Here is a 27,544-nt window from a genome sequence, read left to right on the forward strand (position 1 = left end):
AAAGAAACTCCAGGGAAGACCAAAAACTCCCCTGTAGTCTCCAGGATATAGTTCTGAAAACTATTAGTATCTATGAACATCAGGCCACCTGCAAGTACCAAGACAAAGCCATAGAAACCAGTCTCAGCACTGACCAATGGCAATAATTGGTACACAGGTATTTCATGCTAAATACAATTAAAACCTTGCTTTTACAGTTTGGTGAGTTTGTCTTGCTGGGATCTTTGCAATGTGGGCACAACATTTACCAGCAGCCCCAGCACTAACTGCTTAGAAATTTTAAAGAAAAGCATATCATACACAGAATATCCAACTTTTAAAATTAAAAGGACAAAATCTAAGGAAGGGCACACTGAAGTCAAAATAGTACAATTGCTTTAAGTACAAACTTGGTAGATATAAAATTGAGTCCTGATGCTGCCAGCTATGTGATCATAATCAAAATGATTCAATTTGAAGACTTTAGCAATGTCTACTACATAATAAATTTCAATAAATAGTAGTTACAGTCATTTTAGTATTTTAAGTGCTAATTTAAAATTTCTAAGTTAAATAAGTAGCATTATAATTTTCTCAACCACTATTGTCTCTACAACACTATGAAAGCCAAAATTACCATCACCATATGCAGCAATAATCCCAAAGTATAATGCTGAGAAGCAAAACTATGATGAATGAGGATCTTCAATCTTAAACATTCAACTGTGTTGAAACTGTATTAGTCATCCAGCTCAAGTTCAATATACTAATCATGCTTTGGGGTTGTTTGTGGCACTTGGGTTTTTGCTATAAAATACTGAAAATAAAAATGTTCCTTTCATGGCACAGAAGTTTTGCATGGGCACTTAGAAAGACCTCTCAAATTCTCTGTATCTATTTCCTTAAAATAATAATAAGAGTCACTATTATTATTGTTATTATTATTTAAAAATCAGGGGCTGGAGAGATGGCTCAAAAGTTAAGTACTTGCTGTTCTTTTAGAGAGCACTCACAGAATGGCTCACAACCATCCATAACTCCAGTTCCACATAAATCTGATGACCTCTTCTAACATCCACAGGCACCAGGTATCTATCTGGTAAATGTATATACATTACATGCAAGAAAAATATTCGCATACATTTTTTACAAGTTTTACAGTTTTTAACCCAAATCAATAAGACATTCATTGAGTTCAATGGAACTAAATCCTACAACATACAAGCTCTAGGGAAATACCCTGAAGTTCAGGACAGAGGTCAGAAATGATAATGCAGAAAGAGACATACAATGGATGGTAGTGTCATATTGATCCACATTCTTTTATTCACCCATTCATTCCTCTGTCTTTTCCTCCAGCTGACAAACAAGTATTTAGTAACTACTAAGAAACAGGTAATGAGTTTGGAGCAGAATAAAAGTGAAAACATGAGCCGGGTGGTGGCATACACTTTTAATCCTGGCACTAGGAAGGCAGAGATAGGAGGATTTCTGTGAGCTGAAAGCCAGCTTGGTCTACAGAGCAAGTTCAATGACTGGCTCCAAAGCCACAGAGAAACCCTGTCTTGAAAAACAAAACAAAATAGAAAAACACTGCAAAATAGAAAAACCAGGAATGCACAATTCAACTACAAAACAAGCTTACAAAAAAAGATATGAAAATGCATTCCAACATAAATTAGGACAAGGAAAAGCACTTTGAACTAGAAGGCTAAAGATGTAACTCAGTTGGTAGTGCGTACTTAGATGCAATAAGTTTAATTCCCAGCACCATAGAAAACCAAATGGCAGATGGCTCATGCTTGGAACTAGAGACAGGATGATCAGAAATTCAAGAACATCTTCAGGGTCAAGGTCAACCTAAGCAACATCAGACACATTCTCAAACAACAAAGAATGAAAAAAAAAACAAAAACAAAAACTGGTAAGATCTATCTGAAGAGTTGTAATACTGTAAACTAAGATCTAAAAAGTTTAATAAGTGTTACCCAGACAGGGAAGAAAAAAATTTTAAAAAGAAAATCCATGCTCACAAGAAAGAAAATGACACTCACAGAGATCAAGAATAAAAATAAACCTAAACAAGCTGGGCAGTGGTGGAGCACACTGTTAATCCCAGCACTCTGGAGGCAATCTCTGTGAGTTTGAGGCCAGCCTGGGCTACACAGAGAAATCCTGTTTCAAAAAAACAACAAAACAAATATAAACAAAACAGAACACATGAAGCCCAATGGCTGCCCTAGAGAAATCATCCTGTACCAGTAACTTTGGAAAAGGTCAGATATGAGCCTCTAATGAATGGGAAATTGGAAAGGATGGCACTGTTCATATGGCTGAGGCTAGGGAAACACTATCAGTAAAAGTGACATCATCCCTCAGAAACCAAGGATCACAGCACATCCTGCCTTAACCAGGCTTGGTGATGCACACCTTTTATTCCATAGCTCGGGAGACATAAGGAGGTGGATCTCTGAGTTCATGGCCAGCCTAGTCTACAGAGGGAGTTCCAGGACAGCAAGGACTACAAAGAAACCCTGTCTGGGACAGGATGTTATGGTATAATCTCTTGTACACTATAAAAATATGCTTCTGCCTAAGGAACCTTCTTATTGGTTTAATAAAAAAGAGCTGAATGGCCACTACATAAGCAAGAGAGAGTAAGTGGGACTTCCTGAGGAAGAAATTGGAGAGGAATCTAGGAGGAGGGATTTTGTCAGCAGACTTGAAACAAGTCAAATGTGCCAGATGTGCCTTGTTGAGGAAAGACAAAAGCTATGTGGCAGAACATAGATTAGTAGAAGCAAGTTAATTTGAGTTATAAGAACTAACTGGGGACAAGCTGTAGTGGCCAGCCTCCCTGTTTTAGCAGCCATGGCAGGCTACCATGTGTTTGCATGACCTTACAAGCTCCTGTCCTGGTCACTAGGTCATCAGATGCCCTCCTCGTGGCAAGGAGCCAATCAGAAGCTGGCAGGCTGTGCTTTACACACAGTGCACAACAGTGACATGCAGAGCATAGCAACCACCCTGGGGAGGGCCTATGGGCCATAACAACCAGCTGACCAATCAACACTGGGTAGGTTGGCCAAACCTGGAAGTGCACCAATCCTGAGACTGTTTCATACCCCCAGACACTCCCCTCACGCTGCCCTTTAAGATCCCTGCCTCAAGGTTGCTTGGGGTCTTTCTCCAGTCATCAGCCAAGGTGGAGGGATGAAGGGTCCAAGCTAATGGGTTAAGCATCTACAATAAAAGACTCTTTGCTTTTGCACCAAAATGGGCCTCTTGATGACTTTGGGGTTCAGAAATTTGGGTGCAACAAAGCCTAAGCTAAAGACCAAGCTTTCAAAATTAACAGTAAGTCTCTGTGTCACTATCTGGGGATGGAAACCCAAAGATAGTTTGACAAGAAAGCTTATTGTGGGGGAGAGAGAATCCTGCCTAATTTGTTTTATACTGTAGAAAGTTGGTAAAAAGTCTACCCTAAAGCAGAGCCTTACTGTCAAATAGGTTTGGGGTCTGAACTGACAAGGATGTGCACAAATCCCTTACAAAGGGCAACAACCTTAACCCTAGGTACAATGAATTCACAATCCAAGATTAGAAAATGTAAGGAAACAAACTGTAAGATGACACATAAGCTGACAAAGAAATTCTGCCTGCCCTCCAAGAACCACAGAAGTTAGAAAGGGCAAACAAAATTCATCTGATACATACTGTGAATGACAACCTTACGAGAGCTGGGTGTAGTGGTATACACATATAATCCCAAAACTTGGAAGGTGGAGACTGGATGATATAAACTTCCTGCTCATTATCATCATCCACTCTATGCTGCATGAAATCCTATCTCAAAAACAAACAAACAAAAAAAAACACCAGAAAAACCCTGAGGACCCTAGCCTGGTAACATGAGAATGCTATTCCAGCTACTCAAGAGGCTAAGGCACCAAAAATTAAAGTCAGCCTGGTCTATACAGCAATCTCAAGGTCAGCCTGGGCAACTTAGTGACACCCTACCCAAAAAAAAGTGGGGTGGATGAAAAAAAGACTGACTTTCAGGGTTGAGAGAACACAAGAATTTTTTTTTGAAAGAGAAAAATAAAGGAACAACACTTTCCATTAGGGTCTGGGTAGGGGCATGGAATGGGAAGAAAAATTCTAAAGGATCCCCCTGGAACCTAGCTTTTTATCTTCTGGTTATCTAAACTACTGTGAAGAGGCTATGAAGAGTGAACAAATATACTGGTTAATTGACCTTGATATAGGACCTAATACAATTATATGAACTTTTAAGAACATTGGCGTGGCAGAAGAGTCAGGAAATATGGCTAATGTCAAAACAAACAAAAACCTAAGAGGGGGGGGGTAATCTGAAAGGAAGGAACTTCAATTGAGAAAATGCCTCCATACAATAGGGCTATAGGCAAACCTGTAGGGCATGTTCTTAAATAGTGATTGATGGGGGAGGACCCAGCCCATTGTGAGTAGTTCCCTTTCTGGGCTGCAAGTCATGGTTTCTATAAGAAAACAGGCTGAGAAAGATATGGGGAGCAAACCAGTAAGCAGCACCCCTCCATGGCCTATGAACCAGCTCCTGCCTCCAGGTTCCTGAACTCACTTCCTTCAGTGATGGGCAATGATGTAAAAGTCTAAGCCAAATAAAATCTTTCTTCCCCATCTTGTCTTTGGTCATGATGTTTTATCACGATAATAGAAGCATATTCTTCAGAAAGGAAAGTTAGAGAACGTCTGGGAATTCAATTTACATTTCGTAGCTCTAAAACACAGAAAGATGCAAAAAAAAGTGGAGAAATCCTAACTTCAGTCCTGCGACTACAGGAAGGACCAGTATGAGCCTACAAGTGGCTTTCTTTCTAGAGTCCCCTGATACACTAGCAAACACCTTAATTTTGGAGTCATGTGGAAGTCTGAACAGAAAACAAAAACAAAAAAACTTCTTTCATATAAATAAAGTAGAAAAAACAAAAGCTAATAAATGTGTGTTCTTTAAACTGCTAAATGTGGCAGCAGTAATGGATGATATCCCCATAAAGCAGCAGTGAGGGATGCAAACGTACTGGAGGGAGGGGCTCAGGAAAGAGAACAACACAGAATGAGGTCAAAGGCAACTCAGAAAGTCTGTGAAATAACTCACAGCAAAACCCAACAATTTAAGAATTACAGTAGCTCATGAATGCCAACTGGAACTGAACAAAAAATAAGGAATGGCTTTTTACATCATCTAATGTCTTATTCTACAAATTATTCATCATAAAGAGAAAAAGAAAATCTTTCCATTAGCTGATTTTACACCATTTGATACTACACAATGAAAAGACTGTATTATTTCTCCTCAAAAATAAAACAACTTGAATCTAACAATGGAAAAAAAGAAAAAAAAAAAAGCCCAAAAATAAGGGAGTGCATTTTCATGGCTATTCTTGGTTGTCAACCTGACGACTTCTGGAATTAACTAAGACCCAAGTGACTGGGAACACCACCCCTGTGAGGAATTTTTTGTTAATGAAGACCCACCGTAAATCCAGATCTTTTAAGGTGGGAAGGAACACAAAACATGGTGGTGTGGAAGAAGGAAGGCTCTTTGCCTGTCTCTTCACACTCTCACTGGCAAGTCCATACCTCCTGGTACTAGAGCCTACCCCTCTGGGATTCTGGTGTATCCAGTCTTGTCAACTCAATAACTTGGTTCTCGGGCTTTCCATTGGGAGACAGCCATCTTTGGCATAGTCAGACCATAACTTGTAAGACAAACTAATAAACCCGTTTTGTATAATATTCCTACCAGTTCTGTTTGTCAAGAGAACCCTGACTACTATACCTGTGTTGTTCAAAATTACTGAGACAGACATCTAAAAGACTAGATGACCGTAAAGCAGTACTAGCTCCCCAGCTGGGGTAAGCTATGCTGTGATTCTCTGAGCAATGCTCCTAGTATAGGAATGCACCCTCAGGGCAGATGGGTACCACGTCTGCAATTTGGTCTGAAGTGCTTTATAAAGTTTTCTCCTCAGTAAGGCTGCTCCTCCCCAGGGGCTACCCCCACTCAGTCTGACCTGTACTAAAACATGGTTACTAAAGGGGTGAGAAGCAGAAATTCTGGATGGTTGTAAGCCTGGGATTTAGTCCCGACTGTCCAACTCAAAGCAGGCCTGGAGCCTCTATGACTGTCAGGTTGTGGCAGGTGAGCAAATGCTGCCAGGAGCCCGTCCCCTTTGCCTCAAGTTTGACATGTCATCCTAGAATGTGGCGGAAATAGTCTCTGGTATTATACAGTGGACCATTTCCAGACTGGAACCACAAAACAACTGGTCCTAGAGATGGAGAACTAATTAGATCTTGACAGTCCGTCAGGGTCCTGCCCCTGGTACCCTCAGTGAAGATTGTATACATCTACAGCTCTGTTTGTTCCCCAAGTTTCCAGTTTTACAACCCCTCCTGCTCGGCTCAGCCCTGATCTTCAGATGAGCCGCTTCTGTGAGTCTGGCCTTTCTGTGCCCCAAGTCTTCTCCCTTCCTGGGTACAGCTGCAGCTTTCTTGGCCCCTTTGTGCCTCTGACGCAGACCTCACAGATGGCCGGTCCTTCTAGCGACCCCCTCCTCCCTGTAACCTCCTCCCCTAGGCTCCCAGTGCAGCATGCCCCTAAGGTGGCTCTGACCTGGAGGTGCCTGTGGAGCAGGTTATGAATGGAGACTCCATGCCCTGTAGATCTCTGCGCTACCAATGCTGGCTAGAAATGGACCTGGTGCTAGGCAGAGGACTCTGCGCTCAGTGCTTGAAGGCACAGTGGAATGTGCACAGGGAGCATCTGGTCACTTCCCCCACATGTTCAGTACTTGTCTCCTAAAGTGATGCTGTCTCCAATCCCCACCCCAAACTTGTTTTAATTAAACTTTCCTACATTTACCAAAAAGAAAGAAAGAAAGAAAGAAAGAAAGAAAGAAAGAAAGAAAGAAAGAAAGAAAGAAAGAAAGGAAAAAAGAAAAAAGTTTTCTTAATAAAGCATTAAGTTTGAGACTGTTTAGAAATTTAAACACAATGTGAAAAGAACTACAGATTTAATAAAAGAAAAAGAAAGCAAAACTACATTCATCTTGAAGATACTACAAAAAAGTCAACAATTGAAAAACTTGCTCATTGAAATTCTTTATTCAACCTCAAATAAAACAATCCATTATACAAAGCTAAAGAGATAGTCACAAAAGGGGGGAGGTGTCTAGAATAAAAGGATACATGAAAAATATGAGCCTAACTTAAATGTTAAAAGGATCTATAAGATAAAATGGAAAATTTTTAAGATATAACATTAGAAAGCTAACAGAAAGATTGTTTCCAAGATTAAAGAAAGGTGTGATTTCCATCATCCAGGAAGCAAAGCAGAACTGATTTTCTATATTGAGATAACTGAATCATCTATAGAAAAACAGCCTACCAGAAGACATAACCTGTAACTTTGTCAACGTGATTAGGGTATAGGGTCTACAAATACAAACTAGACGTTAATCTGAAAGTATGCAAAGAAATAAATTGCACTACACAGATAAAAAGAATATTATAAATATGATGACGATCTTCCAACATGACCTACCTGTTTGATATTAGACTAGCTAAGCAAGCATTTTCAATACAAACTTTGTTTGCCCAGGATGATTACCTCAAAGAAAAATTAGACAACACTTGATAATTGTTACACTTATGCTTTAACAGGTGATTAAATGTGTTGTTCTTTACCTTCATTTCTGAGATACTGGCTCTAGTCTGCTCACCTGATCAACTCTAGGTATACTAATGAAACAAATGTTATTATAATAGTTATGAAAAAGAGATAAGAGTTTGAATCAACACAGATGCACACGTAAATGATGATCTTGAAAATTAATAAATTCAATAGGAAAGTTTATCTATGACGATTTAATTAAGTACAAAAAAATAATCAGAAGAAATTACCTAAACTGATTTAGGTGTGGCGCTCCAAACAGGACAATTTAGGAGTAATTACTAACTACAAAAGCACTGCAGACAAGAATACTAGTTTCTAACTGAGAATGCTTACAGATTGCTCTGGCTTCACTGACAAAGCACTGTCTGAGGGACACTAAAGAACAACAGCTAAGCCGGGCGTTGGTGGCGCATGCCTTTAATCCCAGCACTCGGGAGGCAGAGGCAGGTGGATCTCTGTGAGTTCGAGGCCAGTCTGGTGTACAAAGTGAGTTCCAGGACAGGCTCCAAAGCCACAGAGATGGGGGGGGTGGGGTGGGGGGTGGTATTAGGGGTTTTTTTTTTGTATGAATGCTATGTGTTTATTGTTTTTATAGGCATTAAAGCTTGTTATGGGAGGGAGGGAGGGAGGGAAGGGAAGGGAAGGGAAGGGAAGGGAAGGGAAGGGAAGGGAAGGGAAGGGAAGGGAAGGGAAGGGAAGGGAAGGGAAGGGAAGGGAAGGGAAGGGTAAAGGTGCCTGCTTCCAATCATGACAAGCTACACTCAATCCCCAGAATCTATGTAAGCAGAAGGGAGAGCCCATTCCCACTGCAGTTGTCCTCTAACCTCCTTACAGATGGGCAGGTACACAGCAGGCACAAATATATAACTATGAAAATAATAAAAACTAGAGAAGGCGACAAATGAGGATGAGAGTGTTTATGACATGAAAGCAGAAGTAGCCCTTGGAGAGGGAAGGGAAAGCAGACAAAGGATGGTCTCCAGGGCAGGAGAACCCGGCAGGATCAACAAGAGCACCTGTGTATGCACTCTCTCCTAAACTAGTGCTGAAACTCCAGCTGGGCCTCGGTGGTTACCCCACTCCCTATGACATGGCACTCATTTTGTCTTTGTTTTGTATGGATTTAAGGATGTATGGAAATTTCACAATTTATTATTTTAAATGATAATTAAAAGAAAAACTAAAGAGGATACTTTGAAAGCTAAATTGTCATGTTACATTCAATGTTCTCACAGCTAATTAATCATTTAAGCTGGCAGTATCTCCATTTGCCACTCTTCCCATCAAACAACCTGCTCTTGAACCAACCGTCATTCTTTTCTCTAGAAGTTTCCCTTTCAGTACTAAGACTTCACTATTTTTAACATCAACATGATAGCAAAGAGCACTGTAGTGCAACAACCTTCTCAGCACTTATAAGGCTAAGGCAGGAGGATTAACTAAGACCAGCCTGGAAAACAAAGTTAATGCTTGTCTTTAAAAAAATAATAATAATACAAAGCAAAAAAAAATTAATCCAATGTCTTTGTCCTCACTACCAGCACTTTTCATTACAACCAAGAGTTTCCTACCATCACCCCTACATGAAGGAACCACAATTCTTTTGAACCCAAGTGTTATTGCTTTAGGGATAAATATTGGTAAATTAATGCCTTCCTTCCCACAGACAGCACTACTTAATTCATTGACAACTAAAAGGATTTTTTTCCCTTTTTTGGGGGGTGGGGGAAATACTGACTTTCACATTCCTCTTTGGGTTCCCATAATATCTGGCTATATTATAACAACGTTCTATTTGGTTTCTGTCTCTGTATTAAAGTCTTTCAATTCTAACATGCAATTATCAAATGAACCTTCCTATATAACAAGTGTACTATATGTTTTTCCCAACTACTTTGGGCTTATTGACCAAAAAGCTAAGGCTTTTTTTTATTGTTATGAAACAAATATCAGTTATTATTGTCACCATGCACAGTCTGTGTGCTGGCTAGCTTGTCTTCTGGGGAGAGAAAATTTCAATTGAGAAAACATTCCTACTGGACTGGCCTTTGGGCAAACCTATGGTGCATTTTCTTGATTGAATGTGGGAAGGTATGGTTCACTGCGGGTGGTGCCACCCCTAGGCTGACAGTCCTAGGTGCTTTAAAAATTGACTGAGTAAGGCATAAGATGCAAGTCAGTAAGCAGTGTTTTCTTCATGGTCTCTGTATCAGTTCCTGCCTCCGGTTTCCTGTCTTCAGAGCCTGCATTGACTTTCCTGGATGAGAGAATGTGACTTGAGAGTTGTAAACTGAAATAAGTGGAAATTTTCCTCCCCCAAACAGCTTTGGGCTATGATGTTTTACCAAAGCAATAGGTAAATAACAAACACAGTCTGCACAGCCACACATCAGTGGAACAACTACTTGTGCTAATCAGGCTCTGATGCCTAGACCAAATAGCTAACTCCTATAGGTCAAATGCTACATTCTCAGCACATCTTTTTCCTTCAGAGGTAATTTTCCTTTACTTCTATACTTCCTTACTCCTATATTACTAACTATATTTCTTGAGAATTGAAGGCGAGGATGTAATTATATCACTAGATGATGGGAGATGTCAATCTGTAAATATGTTTCTCTTATTGGTTGATGAATAAACACTGTGACCAATAAGGCAGCAAGATAGGCAGGTCTAGGAGATGTGGAGGATTTTGAGAAGTATAGGCAGAGAACAGTCACCATGTGATCCCGGGATGAGAGGACTCGAGTGAGACTTTCTTCAATAGGAGAAAACCATGTAGAAAATGCTTAGATTAATAGAAATGGGTTAATAATTAAGACAGAGCTAGCAAATAAGAAACCCTAGTAAACAGCCAACAGTTTCATAATTAAAGGTGGCTGCAGGGACCACGCTAGCAGGAAGAGTGCTCATAACAGAGAATGTTATTTAAAAACATATTTACCTCTTGTTTAGAGTGTATTCCCCAAAAGCAGGATAAATTTAGACTATGCATTTTCCCAAAGCAACTAACAATAATCTTCTTTATGGAAAGAATTTAATGTTTATTTATCAAATGGGAGAGGAGAGGCAAAAGTCTTGAGAAATAAGGTTTTGTAATTTACAGATTCTTGTACTGATGATGCATTGTCCGTATGTAAAAACTAACGATTTTAGGTACTGATTCCACTCTGTAAATCAGAACACTCATGGTCACTCCCTAACAATCTAGAAAGATGTTAGCTAAAAATTAATGATTTAATACACCTTACAACACAAGACATCCAATACTTACTTCCTTCTCTCAACACATATGCAGAAGGCATCATTAAGAAGGAAGCAGCCAGGAGGTAATGGCATTTAATCTCAGCACTCTGGGAGGCAGAGGCAGGTGGATCTCTGAGTATGAGGCCAGCCTTGTCTATAAAGCAAGTTTCAGGATAGTCCCAATAGAAGGAAATAATGAACATTAAAGATAATGAAAACAGGAGCCAGATACATAGCCCCACAACTACAATTCCAGAATTTGGAGCGTAGAATAGAAGCAGGATTATGGTATGAAATTCATTCTTAGCTACATAGACTACATGATACCCTGTATCAAAATAAATTGATTGATTAAAATAAGTAAAAAGAAAAGGGGGGTTATCCAAAGGGGACTGCATGGAAATAATAAGAGTGATAGGATGTTTAGTGTTACATCTATCAAAATAAAAGGATATGAAATTATATGCCAAGGACTTAATGCAGCTGAAATAAAACTGTCACAAAATACACAAGCAAAACTAACACAAGAAAACAGGAATTCTGAGTGGTCTAAAACAAAGAGATCCAGTCAGTAACCTAATTTCTTCAACCTGATAAAGGGTGAGTTCTATGGAAAATGGCTAACATTCACTATAATGATGAAAAACTAACTTTCTCTGTGGTGCATCTCTGTCAATTCTATCTTACAAAGCTGAAAATGGTGTTGCTTAATGACTACAACACTTCAGTACTGAAATAAAAGGACTCTAGGGAGTACCAAAATAACATTGAGACAGACAGACAGACAGACAGACAGACAGACAGACACACACACACACACACACACACACACACACACAGACACGCACACAGTCGGGAGCCAATAAAATGACTCAGTGAATAAAGGCATTTGAAGCACTAACTTAAAACACATTCATCTTTAGAACCTACATAAAAGAATATAGAAGGAAGTAACTCCACAAAGTTGTCCTTTGATCTCTATAGACAATATACTCTCCACCATGTGTATACATACATACATACATACATACATACATACATACATACATACATACATTTAAAAAAAAAGAAACAAAACAGTAAATGTCTGAGGATGTATGCATAACCTGACTTTCATATTAAACAATATACCAAAAATCAAAACTTCAAATTTTTCTATTGACAGGTACTTTTTTTTTAATCTATAAGGTTTAAAGTACATTTTTTTAAGAGTGGAAAAAAGTCTATAGTTGGAAAAAAAAGGAAAAATTATCAGATTAAGAATCATTTACTGGAAATAAATCCTCCTATGGCCTCTATAACCCCCCCCAAAAAAGGTCCATTTGCTTCTTTACTCTGTAATACAGGATGAGTGAAACACGAGTAAGAATTCTCTCTCAGCCAGGAGTTGGTGGTACACGCCTTTAATCCCAGCACTCAGAGACAGAGACAGGCGGGTGTCTATGAGTTCGAGGCCAACCTGGTCTACACAGTGAGTTCCAGGACAACCTCCAAAACAAAACAGAGGAAACCCTGTCTCGAAAAACCAAAAAAAACAAAAAACAAAACTCTCACAACCTCAATCTGCCAAAACCCAAAATTTTAAAGAAAGTTCACATGATACTGACCTGATGACATTTATTTACCTACAGAGTACAAAAACAGTTTTCCTATCAAATTAATGAAGCCCAGTGCACAGTGGCATGAAGGGTCTTTGTGACATTTCATCAACATTACTCCCTGTGATTTCTACTTTACTTAAGTATACCTGGGCTTAAATCTTTATTCCTGCAATCAATGAACATGTATAAATACAAACATGTAATTTGAAAAGTCTGCTGAGGTTCTTCAGTTTTTATACTCCTCCATGCCCCCAAACACCTATAAAATGTTTAACTTAGTCTCAAGAAAAGCTTTCCATCTTTTTTCTATCATTACTACTTCTATTATCTACAGCTGTTCATTTACTAAATCTGTGCAATTACAGGCTGTGTTGGAATGTGAATGTTAAGCCAGGAGCTGGTGCAATTCCATGGCAGAACACTACTACCATGCACAAGGCCTTGAGTTCAATCTCCAGCACTGCACAAACAAAAACAAAACCCTGTAAATAAGTGCTTTTACCCATAAATAAGCAAGACTTCTGAGTTTCCCACATCAACCACCTCTACCCTCACTACAACGGGGCTTATATGTCATCTGCTCATTATGCCACTTGTCTCTTGTTTACTGTCTTCTGTACACATCATGACATAATAACCTATACATAATACAAATCTGTTACATGAACAAATTCAAAGAAAATATATTAGAAATGTTCTTGAAATCACAGTCTCCAGTAAATTAACACAATTAATTAATAACTGAAAAAGAGAAATCAATAAAGATGGCAGTATACTGGAAAGAGACATTTTCAGGGCCAGCAAGACGGCTCAGCAGGTAAAAACGCTCACCAAACCTGACAACCTGATTTAATCCAGGAACTTGTGGTACAAGAAAGAATGGACTCTTCAGAACATCCACACATACACACACAAAAACAAACAAATAAATGGAATTTAAAGTTTTTGAATACAGAAAGATTATAGAAAGTTCTTGGGAAAACTTAAGAAATCCTCACATGCTCTAGAATAATGACCATCAGTTAACATTGCTAAAGTGAAAAGTAATAGAATTTGCCTTATATGCTGACTCAGAATCCAAAGCAGAAGATGCAACCCCACTGTGAAAAATGGTCCAGAATTAGATACAATTTAAAATACTATCTTCCACTTACCACTACATGAAATATAAAAGTATTAAAATTAAAGGTCTGAAAAAAAATCACATTCCATATTGTGGTTAAAAGCAAAAAAATCCTTGTTGCATATACTAATTACTAATGCACCCATTAGTAACTAAGAAAGCTTTCGTAAATAGATTCTTTGCAAACATAGAAGACTTTCATAAACTCAGAAGATACAATAAAAGTCAGACTGGTGAGCTGTGCTGACCTATCCATCTTCCTCCTGTAGGCAGTCTACAAAGTTTTTATTAAAGTGCAGAACAATTAACTGACTCACCAGAGCACTAGATTTCATCTCATCAACAGACCATCCTAACTTTCAATTGAACTTCTTGACAAAAGGCAACTTTTGTGAGAAATGAACCTCCAGAGAAGATTCTAATCAAACTTACCATTGTGTATTGCATTCAGCAACTCTGAGAAAGCTTTTAAGTAAGGAAAAAAGGACGTCAGGTTAAGATCATTCTCAAACACACAAAAGAAATACATAGGCATAGGCTGAATCTTTCTTTTAAAAAATCTCAGTATTTTCTGCCTGAATTATTAAAATTGAAAGCTTTATTCATTTTTCTATAGCATAACTCCCTAAATATTACATTTCACTTATTATCATATTGCCTAGTAAACTGAGGTAATATTTTAGGTGCATTGTCACAATGGTGACACTTTCTTTAGTGTAATGTATTTTTGAGAATTCCTTTAGAAAAGACATCTACATTGTATCTCTATTCATCTACATAGTACCTTGCTAAAAGTAAGCCTTACAGGATGCAATAATCAGTCTTAAAGCACAATCAAGTAATAAAACAAAATCTCATTACAACTTCTAATCCTATCAAATGTTTATTTTCACTTCTTAAACTTCAGGATAATTTTAACACATACAGAAGTCCAAAACATGAAGCTACCTAATGCTAATATACAAATACTAAAAACTTATATTTACATTAAGACTAATGGCACCCAAATACTGAAATTAACATGTCACCAATGGAAGAGGTCACAATTCTGCAACGTTAAGTACTATAGTAAAAGACCAAATAAGTTTGCAATATTTGACTAAAATACTGATTCCGAACACAAGACAAAGTATGCAAAGGCATCATCATAAGAGAAAAAATCTACATAATAAAACATAATGCACTTTGGAAAATAAAATTTAGACCTTCAAAGGTGGTATACTATAAAAGTCACCGAACTAAGAGTCAGAAAGCCCAGGTTACTAACCCAGTTGGACAACTTACTAGTTGTTGGACAAGCTCCATCATGCCGATACTGCATGGAAATTTCTGTGGATAAGGGGGGAAAGGGGAATTAGCAAGGAAATTGCTAGTAACTTAAGGATAGTAAAAGAAACAGGCCAGGAAAATGGGGACATTCATGACAAAGTCCATCTGAGAAGACAAAACAGACCTGCAAGAACAAAAATTATAAGCTAGCATTTGGTGCATAAGGGAAAATTAACCCTAATTCTCACAAATACCAATGGGCTAGACCAAGAATACACATGTATATGTATAAAGAGTAAGAAAAAGACAAAGGGCTACCATATCAATATTCATACAAATATCTGAGAAGAAAAGGTGCTATTATGCTCAATGTAACATGAACTAGGATCACTTGGGAAGAAGTCTCAATAATGGATTGCCTCTACTTGGTTCGCCTGTGGGCCTGTCTGTGGGATTGTGTCAAGTAATGTGGGAAGACCCAGCTCACTTTAAATTGCACAGACAAGGAGTCCTGAACTGTGAGTGAGGTGGAGAAACCAAGCTAAACACAAGCACCAAGTATGCATTCACTTCTCTCTGCTCTGACTCGCGGTCACAAATTCCCATATTTAACTTCCCCACGATGCTAAGTCTGAAGCCTGGAACTAAAGCTAAAATAAGCTCCTTTGCTTTTTGTCAGGCATGATACACACGAACTATTTAGAAAGAAATTTTTAATTATTTGATCACTGGCAATCTTTTATTTTGGTAGAAACTAAAAGTGAAGGGGGGGTTGCTTCACTCCTGAGTAGTCTGCTCATTTCAAGAACTTGCCTCCATGACTTATTACCACCAAAGTGTCTTTCCACAATCTCCTTCTGTAGCATTTATCACCACTATAGAATTTCAGCACTGAAACAGATTCCAAATGGTATGTCAGTGTTATAATAATGACTTGAGGCTTCTATTTTTAAAAACAGGAGGCTTCTATTTTGAAAAGTATACAACATGCTGCGGCAAACAATGCTAAACCACCAACTTCCTATTATATTTCTATGAGGATGCACCATGCCATGTATATGCAAGGAAGTAGGACAATTTTGTGGAGTTCTCTTCACCCATCCCTTTACATGAGTGCCAGGACCAAACATAGGTTACCAGACTTGCGTGGCAAGCATCTTTACCTGATAAGTGAACTCACCTGTGGTCTTATTCTTTTTAATGTGTGTATGATGTGTATATACCTGTTTGTTTTGGGGTACAGGCACACATGTGAAGGTCAGGTAATAACCTCCCATCTTTCTTTAAGCAGGGTCTCTAGTTTTCCACTGCTGTGTACACAACGGTATGTGGCCTGAGAATTTCTCGGGATTCCTGGTTTTCCAATCACCCTGCCAAAGATGAACTGGAATTGCAGGTGCATGCTTCTTTACTTAGCATTATGGTTGCAAGTGAACACTTGATTCATTAAGCAGATCATCTATCCAGCACCCTAAATATAATGCAATAAAGATTTCAGAAGAAAAGGACCAGTTTTGAATGTTCTGAATACTAATATGCAGTGTTTCAAAAGATAGGGTACCAGAGCTGGAGAGATGGCTCAGTAGTTAAGAACACTCACTGTTCTTACAGAGAACACTTGAGTTCAGTTCCAAGCACTAACATGGCAGCTCACAACTGTCTGTAACTGCAGTTCCAGGACATCCAATGCCCTCTTCTGGCTTCTGTGGGCTAAGGCATGCATGTGGCATATGTATGTATGTACACACACACACACACACATGCATGCGCGCACACACGCACGCACACTCGAGTGCCCACACAGACAAAACACTGACACATAAAAAAGTTGGGGGAGGGGGTACACAGCTACCTAAGTACTCATAACCTAAAAGTTTATTTACACAAAATAATAAATTAGAATGTTAGCATTAAGATGAACATGGTGACACATCCCAGCACTCAGGCATGTGAGACAGGAGGATCTCAAGTTCCAAGACAGTGGCTAAGACAAGTAAAATAAAAATACTAACAACAACAACAATTGTCCTACCTGGACTAAACTACAGTACATGCAGTATACTTTAGGAACTCAAACATTAGAGTTTCTGTTATACTGTTACTATAGAGTGAATCAGGCAATTCTTCTCTCTTATCCATTATAGAAACTGTGAAATAATGGAAATTATCAAAACTAAGTCCAGAATGCCCTACTTCTTCACGCTGGCATTCACTCAATAAGCACGTTCACCACCGATCTACTCAACCACTGTTACCTCCAACTGTGACACACACGTATTTACTTGCTTTTCTATAAATATTAAACTGCTTTTTCTTCTTACTCTGAAGTACAACTTAATCTCTCTATATTTATAGTCTTGAAATTTCAACTTGATACAAAACTTTATAATGAAATGATTTGCATTATAGCCTAACTGTAAGCACTTGAAAGGTGTGTGCAACTACACAGGATACTATTCCCCACATGAAATAAACTCAGTGCTTACTACTGTGTTAACTCCACTTTTAAAAGGCAATGTTTGGTGTTACGTTAAAAGCATTGTGCTGGCAGTTGAGATACAGTGACAAACTAAGCTAGATAACTGTTGATCATGTCATGTCTAACAATTCCAAAGATCACATTCACCATTAGTAATTTATCAACCTGTCAGTAAAAGAAAACAAGCAAGGGGACAGGCAAAGTGATGATTTTTTTTTTTTTTTGAGTGGTAGGCTTTCAAGACAGAGTTTCTTTTTGTAGTCTTGGATGTCCCAGAACTCACTATATACACCAGGCTGGCCTAGAATACAAGAGATTCACCTGCCTTTGCCCCCCAAGTGCTAGGATTAAAGGCATTTATCACCACCACATGGCAATGACTTTCATAGTTAATAAATGATTTTTTAAATTTAAAACTTAGTCCAATAGAAAAAATTTATGTCAGAATGATAGTATCATTATTGAATGTTACATTATTTTGTTTAAGTATGCTCATGCATTCCAAGGCTTAAGACTGACTGACATTATAGTACCTCTGTTGAACTTTTTAACAAATGTTCTCAAATCAGGAATTCAGTTTCAGCACATAACGCTATGGTTATGGTATCTGTATGTGTTAGTTTCTTGCCCTCTATAATAAGCAATAACATTTAATGTGTCTTAAGTGCTTATCACAATGTGAGGCACACACCAAGTACTCGGCAGCAGTATCAACAAACTACGTTAGGAAGCTGTAATCCTAAATGTGCACAGTATTTAACCAAGCTTCTGGAGAACAGAGTCTTTACTACCTATTTATCCATAATAAAGCACTCTGTTCTAGTTACAAAACTTTTATTAGAAATACAGAAAATGACCAGGCAATGGTAATGCATGCCTTTAATCTCAGCATTTGGGAGGCAGAGGTAGGCAGATCCCTGTAAGTTCCAGGACAGTTTCCAAAGCTACATACAGAAAATCCTATCTTGAAAAAAACAAAGAAATGTGTACCAGGAATTATCTCAGCTTTAAGTAAAATAATTTTATTTTATAATTTTAGTTATTTTAACACATATTTGGTTGTGTTAACACAACTTTAAATTTATTTGCATTATTAAAATTTAGGTAATTTATTGAATTGAAACTATACTATCTTCTAATGGAAAGTAATTCTAGATAAGTGTATTTACATAACAGTAAAGGAAATATGAATTAAGCTTTGTACTGCAACTAATGTGCCACAAACTCTGCTCACTAAAAATATTAGTTTGCATGTCTAAAATCTCCCTATACCAGATTTTTAAAAATCTGCCAATTCATTACTTTTTAATTCCAGTAACCTAAAGACATGTGTTTCAAAGAAGCATTCAAATGTAACTTTGAAATTCAAAAATTTTCCAGCTATGTTTCAAAAGTACAGGACTCAGTAAAGACCTTCACAAAAAACAAATTTAGGATTTATATTCTCAGTAAGGTACTCATTTAATTATTATAACTTTTGCTAAAGATAGTAAGAACCCAATTTTTATGAGTAAATTTATTTAAATATACTTTTGTAGCAAAAGGTTAAGGCTGATTGCTAGGTCCTTACGGTCTCAAGAGAAACATAAATAAAAAACATTTATTCAAATGTGCAATATATTTAATCTTTTTAATGAACTTTGTTCCCTCTGTAATTTATTTTTCCCACTTCCTGAAACAGTGGTTCTGAACCAGAGGCAATTTTGGCCTCCTGGGGACATTTAACAATGTCTGGAGACATTTTTATTATGGGAGGAGTGCTACTAACAACTAATGAGAAGGGGCTGGGAATTCTGGCAAACATCCTATAAAAGACAAATACTGAATACAACAATGTCCCACCCAACATGCCAGCTAACACCAAGACGAGGACCTTACCCCACAACCCCCACATAGTGCTAACAATGTAACAATTCCACAGATTCCACTAAATTGGGGGCTGTTTGAAAACCACAATAGACACCAAAGTGATCTATTAGAAACAAACAAAAAACTCCAGGCTGTATGGAGCAACTTTACCCTCAAAACCTCAGTTTTACCAGCTCTGGAAGGAGGCCATCAACAGCCCTTTATAAAATTGCTGAATGAGATATAAGTAACAATGATCTTATTGAGACATAACGTAACAGATAGCACAGTGTTTTCATATAGGATTATATATGCATGTTTCTTTCTTGGAATGGTCACTATTATTTCTACTTATAGAAGTTAATATTCGATTATAAAAAATATAATAAACATTTTTATCTTAACTGTCTTTATTTTATACACCATTTCTTCCTTCTCTCATTATGAGCTAATAAAACTGGTATTATGCATAATAGTGTATCTTAGCTGAAATCTCATCTCAGAAATCCAAAGCTAGCAGAGGTTTACAGTCAAGATTTATTGAAAGCCATTTATCTCATATTCAAGAAGGAAAAAAAAAGACAAATTAAACTTGAAACTGTTAAGGGATGGTGCTGGAAGGATGGCTTGGTGGTTAACAGAGTTTCCTGTTTTATTCAAGAGGTTCAATTCCCAGCAACTATACCAGCGTGTTAACCTCATCTTCAGGAGATCCAGTGCCCTTGTCTGTTCTGACCTCCATGGATGCCCACACATATACCATCACACAGATACACATAAATGAAAATAACAAATCTTAAAAAACAAAAATCAAAGAAAGAAAAAGCCAGAGGCAGGATGTGATGGCACACACCTTTAGTCCCGGCATAGATAAGGAGAGGAAGGAAAATGTGAGTTTCAACATCATGAGTACTAAGACAGCCCAGACCTACATAGCTAGACCCTGCAATGGACTCAGGTACAGTTTTCAGCACCCACACAGCAGCTCACAATCATCTGTAACTCCAGGTCCAGGGTCCTACACATACTATTGGCCTTAGAAAACACTAGGCACTAACATGGCACACAGACATGCAAACATTCATACACATAACAGAAATCACTAAAATGAATAAAAGTATGCACTTTCAGTATTTTTTAAAGACTTAAAATTACTTGTTACACAAATTACAGGTTACACAGAAACATACCAGTGACATGAGTACCACATATAAATTCATTTGTACTGTCATAAAAATAATGATGAGATATGGTGGAGCACACCTGTAATCTCAGCACCAAGAAGACACAACTGGTTCATGGTCGATTTCATACCTGCCTGTGGCAGATAGTCACTTCTAGACAAGACAGACAGAATTTCAAAATTCAAAATAAAAGTCCTGGGACCACTTTTAAATCTATACAGTCAACTCTAATTTCAGATAAAAAGAATGCTAAATGCATTTAAAACTGATTTTAAAGCAATTCAGCTATCATTTGACATGAAATGTACCTGATAAATCCTAACTTTGGTTATTTATCACTGATTTAAAAAAAAGTCTCAGAGTAATTCATATTATTTAGATGCAACTACAGAGAAAGAGAAATTAAAAATGAAGTTCAGCAAAAGAGCTCAAAAAAGAAGTGAATCCTAGTTTAGTGTTAAACATAATACAAAGATGAAGCAAAAACACAACTGGCAAATGAAAAACAGATGATCGATAAGCTGTTTAATTTACTTTAACTAACACATGAGATTAATACTGACTATTGTCACAGTACCAGACAACTACAATTCCAGCACGTGGAAGGCTGGTATATGAAGATCAAGAATCTGAGGCCAGACTGGGTTACAGAGTGATCCAGGGCAGTCTGGGCTATTTGATGAGCTCCTGTCTTTTATCTATGAATAAATATTTAAAAATTAAGAAATGCCACGTTAATTACCCAGCACTTGAGAGGCTAATCCATTCGGATCAAGAGTTTGAAGCCATACTAGGTTACAGAGTGATCCAGGTCAAACTGGGCTATTTAATAAGCCCGTTTTCCCAAAATATAAATAAATTTTAAGAAATTAATATTAAGAAATACCATGTTAATTAAATGTAGCTTAGCAACTCAAACTATACTCATCACAACTGTTCATGACTTTTTGGATAGTGAAGAAGGGGTAGTGGAGGGATGAAGGGGAACAAGGCACATATACCTACCTGAACCAACTGGAGATGATCCAACACTAAGACTCTGCAAGCTTCCATTCCTGAGCAATGTAGGAGATTTCTGAAGACTAGAGCTTGTTACACTTCCTGCAGCTGATGCTACAGATGATGTTGGTGAAGCAGAAGAAACTGAGAGGTGCGAGACATTCTCTTGACTTTTGTTTCCTTTGGGTCGGCCAGGCCCATGTTTACTTTGTTTATTTCCTTTTCTCTTCTTTTCCTTTACAGCCTCTTCCTCGATACCAGAAGTCTGAGCCCGCTTATAGCCTGCTGTTGGGAGACTGGAACTTCCCAAATCTCCAGGTGAATTTTCAAAGCTTTTGGGCTGTGAAATAACAGTTGAGGTCACAGGGTGACCCCCTAAAGAACTAAAACTATTTACTCCCACTTCCTGGCTTCCAGACTCTCCTTTCTGTACATCTTTGGTTGATGATGACTGCTGAGAGTGAGTGTAACTGTCATTACGGAGATCTGAGTCTGTGAAGCTTAAGAAGTCCTGGGGAGACTGCACTGAACTTCCAGAAGAAGATTTCACACTGCCTGGAGTTCCTGAAAAACTGCCTGCAGCAAAACACAAAAACCAAAGGTGAGGGAAGAAAAAACTGGGACCACAAAACTCCTCTAAGCAACAGACGAAACACAATTTTCAAAAAAGAAAGGTGTTTTACAAAAATCAATTATAAAGCATAGGTCATCACTAAGTACCAAGACTTGATACGAGAAAGGTTACTATTGAAATCAACTTTATCTCTAAAATTATCTTTAAAATGTTATACTGTGCCTTATTTTTGGAGGAGGGGGTGGGGTTCAAGACAGGGCTTCTCTGTCAAACAGTCGCAGATGTCCTAGAACTCACTCTGTAGACCAGGCTGACCTTGAACTCTACCTCCCAATTGCCAGGCTCAACACCTACATGAAAACTGAAGATAGACGAGAACATCTGACAAAACTACAATGTATTCCCTAGGGAACTGTCTTTTTCTTTTTCTTTCATTTTTGACTTTTTTTTTTGGAGGTGGGTGTCTTGAGACAGGGTTTCTCTGTGTAGCTCTGGCTGTCTTGGAACTCACTTTGTAGACCAGGCTTGCCTCTAACTCACAGAGAGCATATCTCTGCCTCCACAGTGCTGGGATTAAAGGTATGTGGGCCACAGCTATCTTTTGTTATGGAAAACCAGCCATGAATACTGCATTACTGATTTTAAAAACGAAATTATCTTGTGGAGAGATGGCTCAGTGGTTAAGAGCACTTGCTCCTCTTGCAGAGGACCCAAGTTTGGCTCCCAGCTTATAACCAACCACCTGTAACTCTAGTTCCAGGGGATCTTATGCCCTCTTCTGTCATGCACATGGAACACAGATAGAACACTCATACACATAAAGTAAATGAATCTAAAAAGAAGAATGAAAACTTCATGGAAGAAAGAGGTAGCTTTTTTTAATGCCTCTTTCCCAACTGCTTATTCTCTCTCCTTACTCTAGCAAAAAAAAAGAAAAAAAGAAAAAAAAGAAAAAGCCCACTTAGCAATCCTATATCATCATTCAGTTTAAAAACCTCGAAGTCTTCGCTAGGCGATGGTAGCCCACACCTTTAATCCCAGCCCTCGGGAGAGGCAGGTGGATATCTGCAAGTTCAAGATCAGCCTGGTCTACAAGAGCTAGTTCCAAGACAGGCTCCAAAGTCACAGAGAAACCCTGTTTTGAGAACCCCCCCCCCAAAAGAAAGAAAGAACCTAGAAGTCCTTGTTTGCCTGGTTAAAAAATAACCCTGGGAGTAAAGTTTCTTTCATCTCTGTCACAAAAATCTTCACATTTGCCAAATGAAATACGCAACTATCTAACATCTACTGCTTCTTAAAACTAAACAACACATGGAAGACCCTGGTCTCGATCCCTCCCTAAACTACACACAAAGTGTGTGCACACATAATATTAAAAAAAATAAACACTTTTAACTACTTGGTATGTTTCAATTTTCTAAAATTCAGTAATTTGATATATTTAAATTTTCTGAAAGTCACAAGGTACAGTTAATATAAAAAGGCCATCTTAAATACCTTATCTTCATATTTCAACATTTTATGGTTGCCTCAGCTATATAAGTGTAAAATATTTTCTATCTTCAAAGTTCCAAAAGTGTAAGAGCTACCTCTTCCAAAAGAATTAGCCTTTCATACAAATAAAAACTTAAGAATAAAGCAGGCCGGGGAACCCACACATACAGTTCCTGCACTTGGAAGACTGAGGAAGGTAGATCAAAACCTACATTATAAAAGGCCAGACTGGGATAAAGAAATCTCAACACTCAAACCTAAATAATTTTAAGTCTTATAATTGACTTCTACTAATCCAACATTCAAAAAAATTGTGAATGAAGTTACACTTAAGGTTAATTAAGGTTTGACTAATTGTCAAAGCAGTATAAAAATAACTAATATTTAAATAGTGACTTGGCTTTCTGTTTTATCTATGTTTACTCAACTTTTTGTTCAATAAGGACTATATGCACATACATATACCGGAGACATAACTCTGTAGCTCCTAATTATTACTAGTATGAAATATATGAATATATTTTTAATGAAAGGACAAAGATTAGCAATCTACTATTTACATACTGCTGTTAAGATTTTGGAATTAAGTTTATCCAAATGCTTCAACAAAGACAAATGGCAGTCTTTTCATTTACTTCTAGAGGAACAAGGAACAACACATGCAAACAAGTCTTTTTTTCCCCAAAGTAAGTGTATAAATCTTAAAATTTAGCAGTGTTCCTATTTTCCATACAGGGTCACCATAAAACTACACATGCCAAGCTAATACTGAATTTCAGTCTAAAACACACTAAAATAGCACTTGTTGTCTATGTGAAATTCAAATATACAGGGCATCCTATTAATATAGCAATCTAAGCACAGAACATAGGGCTGATGAGTAAAAGTCTACTTTTAACTCAAGCTTTGGAATAAATGCACTGCTTATCACGTATCACTAAGATCTACTTAGATTACACAAGACATGCTCAGTTCTCACCTACTAAAACATAAGATGTTATTAGGAAAAGCAAATAAAACCAGATTGGAGAAAGAGTTCCTATTCTTGGAAGAATAGGAGTTTAATCTTAATCTACACTACTAACAGCTAATTACATAATTTAGAATAAATGAATTCTTTTAACATACATTAAAAACTATTGACTACTATCAAAGTAAGTATTTTAACGAAAATATAATACCTTGTGGAAAGGGGCTAGATGCTGACACAGTTGTTCCTGAATTTCTTCCACCACCAGGTTTCCTTCCCCTTTGACCTGAGCTGTGAGCTGAAGATTTCTTCCCTTTTCCCTCTGACCCTCTAGCCTCTGAAACATCTTTTCCACTAGAGGTATGTGCAGAGACTTCCTGGAAATTTGCATTTGTAAATCGTGCTGCAGTATCTTCCAAGCGCTTCAATGATCCAGATATAGAGTTGTTGCTAGTACTTGTGTAAGTCTAACATTTTGATTTAAAAAAAGGAAATAAAAGGAAAAAAGAACTAATTATATTTGGCTAGAGAAAGCAGTATGAATAACCACTGAACATATGTGAACATTTCCATTATACAGTTGGGCAGTCCACCAAAGAAAAGCATATAAAAACAAGTACCATAAAAATCTATCTTAACTTTTTTTCCTGCTGATTTACCATCTTCAGGATCAACCCCAGGGCTTTTCTTGGTTTCACCACTGGCTTCCTACATACCCCACCCTGTCACTACTTTTTGTTTTTTTTTTTAAACGAGACAGGGTTTCTCTGTATTGTTTTGGAGGCTGTAGGTTCAGCCCAGCCTTGAACTCACAGAGATCCACCTGCCTCTGCCTCCCGAGTGCTGGGATTAAAGGTGTGCACCACCACCACCTGGCCTGTCACTACTTTTAAACAAAGTATCTATAATTGATGACTGACTGAAGGTTAGCAAGTAAGTTGACCTTACTAATACTTTACAAAATTACCAAAGGTATTCATTTCTCAAGAACTACTTTCACCAAGAACATACTACTGTTTAGCCATGAATCTACAAGCTTTAGTGTTAAAAGTAACAGTAAACAAAGAGAACAAAAGTACATCAATCCATTAGGGACTACACTCATTAGTCTACCAGACTCCATCCTAGAATGTACCAAGAATACTTCAAGCACCTGAAGAAAGCTCTGGTTTTTCCAACACAAATCATTTCTCTGCAAATTGAAGGAAAGTTGCATGATATGCACATGACTACAAAAAATAACAAATACTGTTCAAACAACTAGTTTCTGGGTTTAGTAATCATCTTAAATACAATGTATGGCCAAATAATGACAAATTAAGTGTGTGTGGATGTATACTAGCCAGATGTATGCTAATTAGCATGATTCATATCATCCCTGAGGAGCAAGAAACTTTTGTCACTTTTACATTCACAAATATCTGAAGCGTTTAAATTCACTGAATACCTTGAATATAACTAGCAATAAATTTCTTAAATAAATCTTTTGTGAGATACCTGATATGAAATTTAATGTGAAAATGAAAAAAAATTAAAAAATACACAAGTACTAATTTCCATGTAACAGTATAAGAATAAACTTGAAATGGAAAAATAATAAAAATCAATTTTCAAAATGATTGGTGATTTTTGCAAAAATCGATGTTCAAAAGGACTACAGCGTTAGTGGTGCACGCCTTTAATCCCAGCAGAGGCAGGCAGATCGTTGTGAGTTCAAGAGCTAGTTCCAGGACAGCCTCCGAAACAATACAGAGAAACCCTATCTTGAAAAAAACAAAAACAAAAAAGAAAAAAATATATATGGTCTTCACCAACCTGTGTTTCTGGCCTGTAAACCTTTGTGCCTACTTCTGTGCAGCCTATGTGTATACTTATATGGCCACCTGTATTCAGCCCAAAGTCACCTGACAGAGTCTCCCTTCCTGAAATTATGTTTTACCTGTATATAGTTCCTCCCATTACCTCCAATTCTCAGTTATTCATACCTATCCTTCAACAATAACTGGATGAACAAATAGTCAAAAAATGAGTAAGGTTAAAGATATATGCAAAACAATATAAAAATGTCAATAAATTTAAAAGAAGTTACATAAAGATAGTAAATTGGAAACAAATAACCAAGATAAATGGGATATTTCAAAATTAAGTAATACAATTATCCTTTGGGATGAAGAAGAAACCACACTTGTGAATTTTACCTCCCAGAGAACTCAGGGGAAAGTCTACTGGAGAGTGCTTAGATCATGTGCTCTGTTTAATGTCACTGACGTCCTTCAAGAGGGGTATGCTACAGAAAACGTGCATGTGTACAGAGAGGTAATTTTCAGAGCTGCTTTTCATCAACCATAGCCTAATACACTAGAGTTCTATCAGTGCTGGGGGTTGATGAGATAGATCAGTACACGCCTTTTCCCCCTCAAGGGAGGAGGAGGGATTGTTAAAACTGAACAACATTTGTGAAATTCACAATTCAGGGTCACAGAAACCCTAAAGGGCTAAGACTTACTACAAACACAAAAGCCGCCTCTGCCCATACCTCACAGAGTATGTTACTGAAGGGTTATTTATTTACTTTGGTTGCTTTTACTACAACACAGTATTTACTGCAGCAAGTAAGGAATACTAATGATTTTTTAAAAATTTTAAGAAATTAAAAGAGCATTCAAAACAGCATTAGATACAACAAAAATATCAAAATTATTGGACCAGTAATTAAAAGTGCATATGTGTGTTTGATGTGTTTAATAAACCCATTCAGGTAACCCATACCTGAATTCAGCATTCTGGAGAACGATGCAAGAGGATACTGAGTTGGAGCCCACCTAAAGCCACAAAGCAGAGCCTGTCTCAACAGCGCATCCCTTCCCACCCAAAAAAAAAAAGGGGGGGAGTGTCAGGGGGACAGAATACACAAAATCACCAAAGGCTGAAAAGGCAGATGAAAAAACAAAATTAACAAAAAGAAAACATTGACAATTATGATCCCTACTAACCCAAGCATATAAGTGTCCTAAACACGGTTTAGAAAGATTGTCAG

At 37.6% G+C, this 27,544-nt stretch overlaps 1 protein-coding gene across 17 annotated transcripts in view; it reads right to left on the minus strand.

The window, feature by feature from the left end:
• The window catches only part of Mllt10 (MLLT10 histone lysine methyltransferase DOT1L cofactor), a 141,147-nt gene that overhangs the window by 34,010 nt on the left and 79,593 nt on the right, over positions 1–27,544 (minus strand). For 15 of the 17 annotated variants that reach the window (XM_040755427.1, XM_040755431.1, XM_040755430.1 and 12 more), the window contains 4 exons: positions 24,719–24,974; positions 21,476–22,045; positions 14,975–15,019; positions 14,123–14,155 (listed from right to left, as the gene is read on the minus strand). In XM_040755427.1, the coding sequence (XP_040611361.1) occupies positions 14,123–14,155; positions 14,975–15,019; positions 21,476–22,045; positions 24,719–24,974 (904 nt within the window). The remainder of the gene's footprint in view (positions 1–14,122; positions 14,156–14,974; positions 15,020–21,475; positions 22,046–24,718; positions 24,975–27,544) is intronic. The other 2 variants (XM_040755428.1, XM_040755429.1) reach the window with 2 other exon arrangements.

The sequence above is a fragment of the Mesocricetus auratus genome, unplaced genomic scaffold (assembly GCF_017639785.1).
Source record: "Mesocricetus auratus isolate SY011 unplaced genomic scaffold, BCM_Maur_2.0 Super-Scaffold_100013, whole genome shotgun sequence".
NCBI classification, from domain to species: Eukaryota; Metazoa; Chordata; class Mammalia; order Rodentia; family Cricetidae; genus Mesocricetus; species Mesocricetus auratus.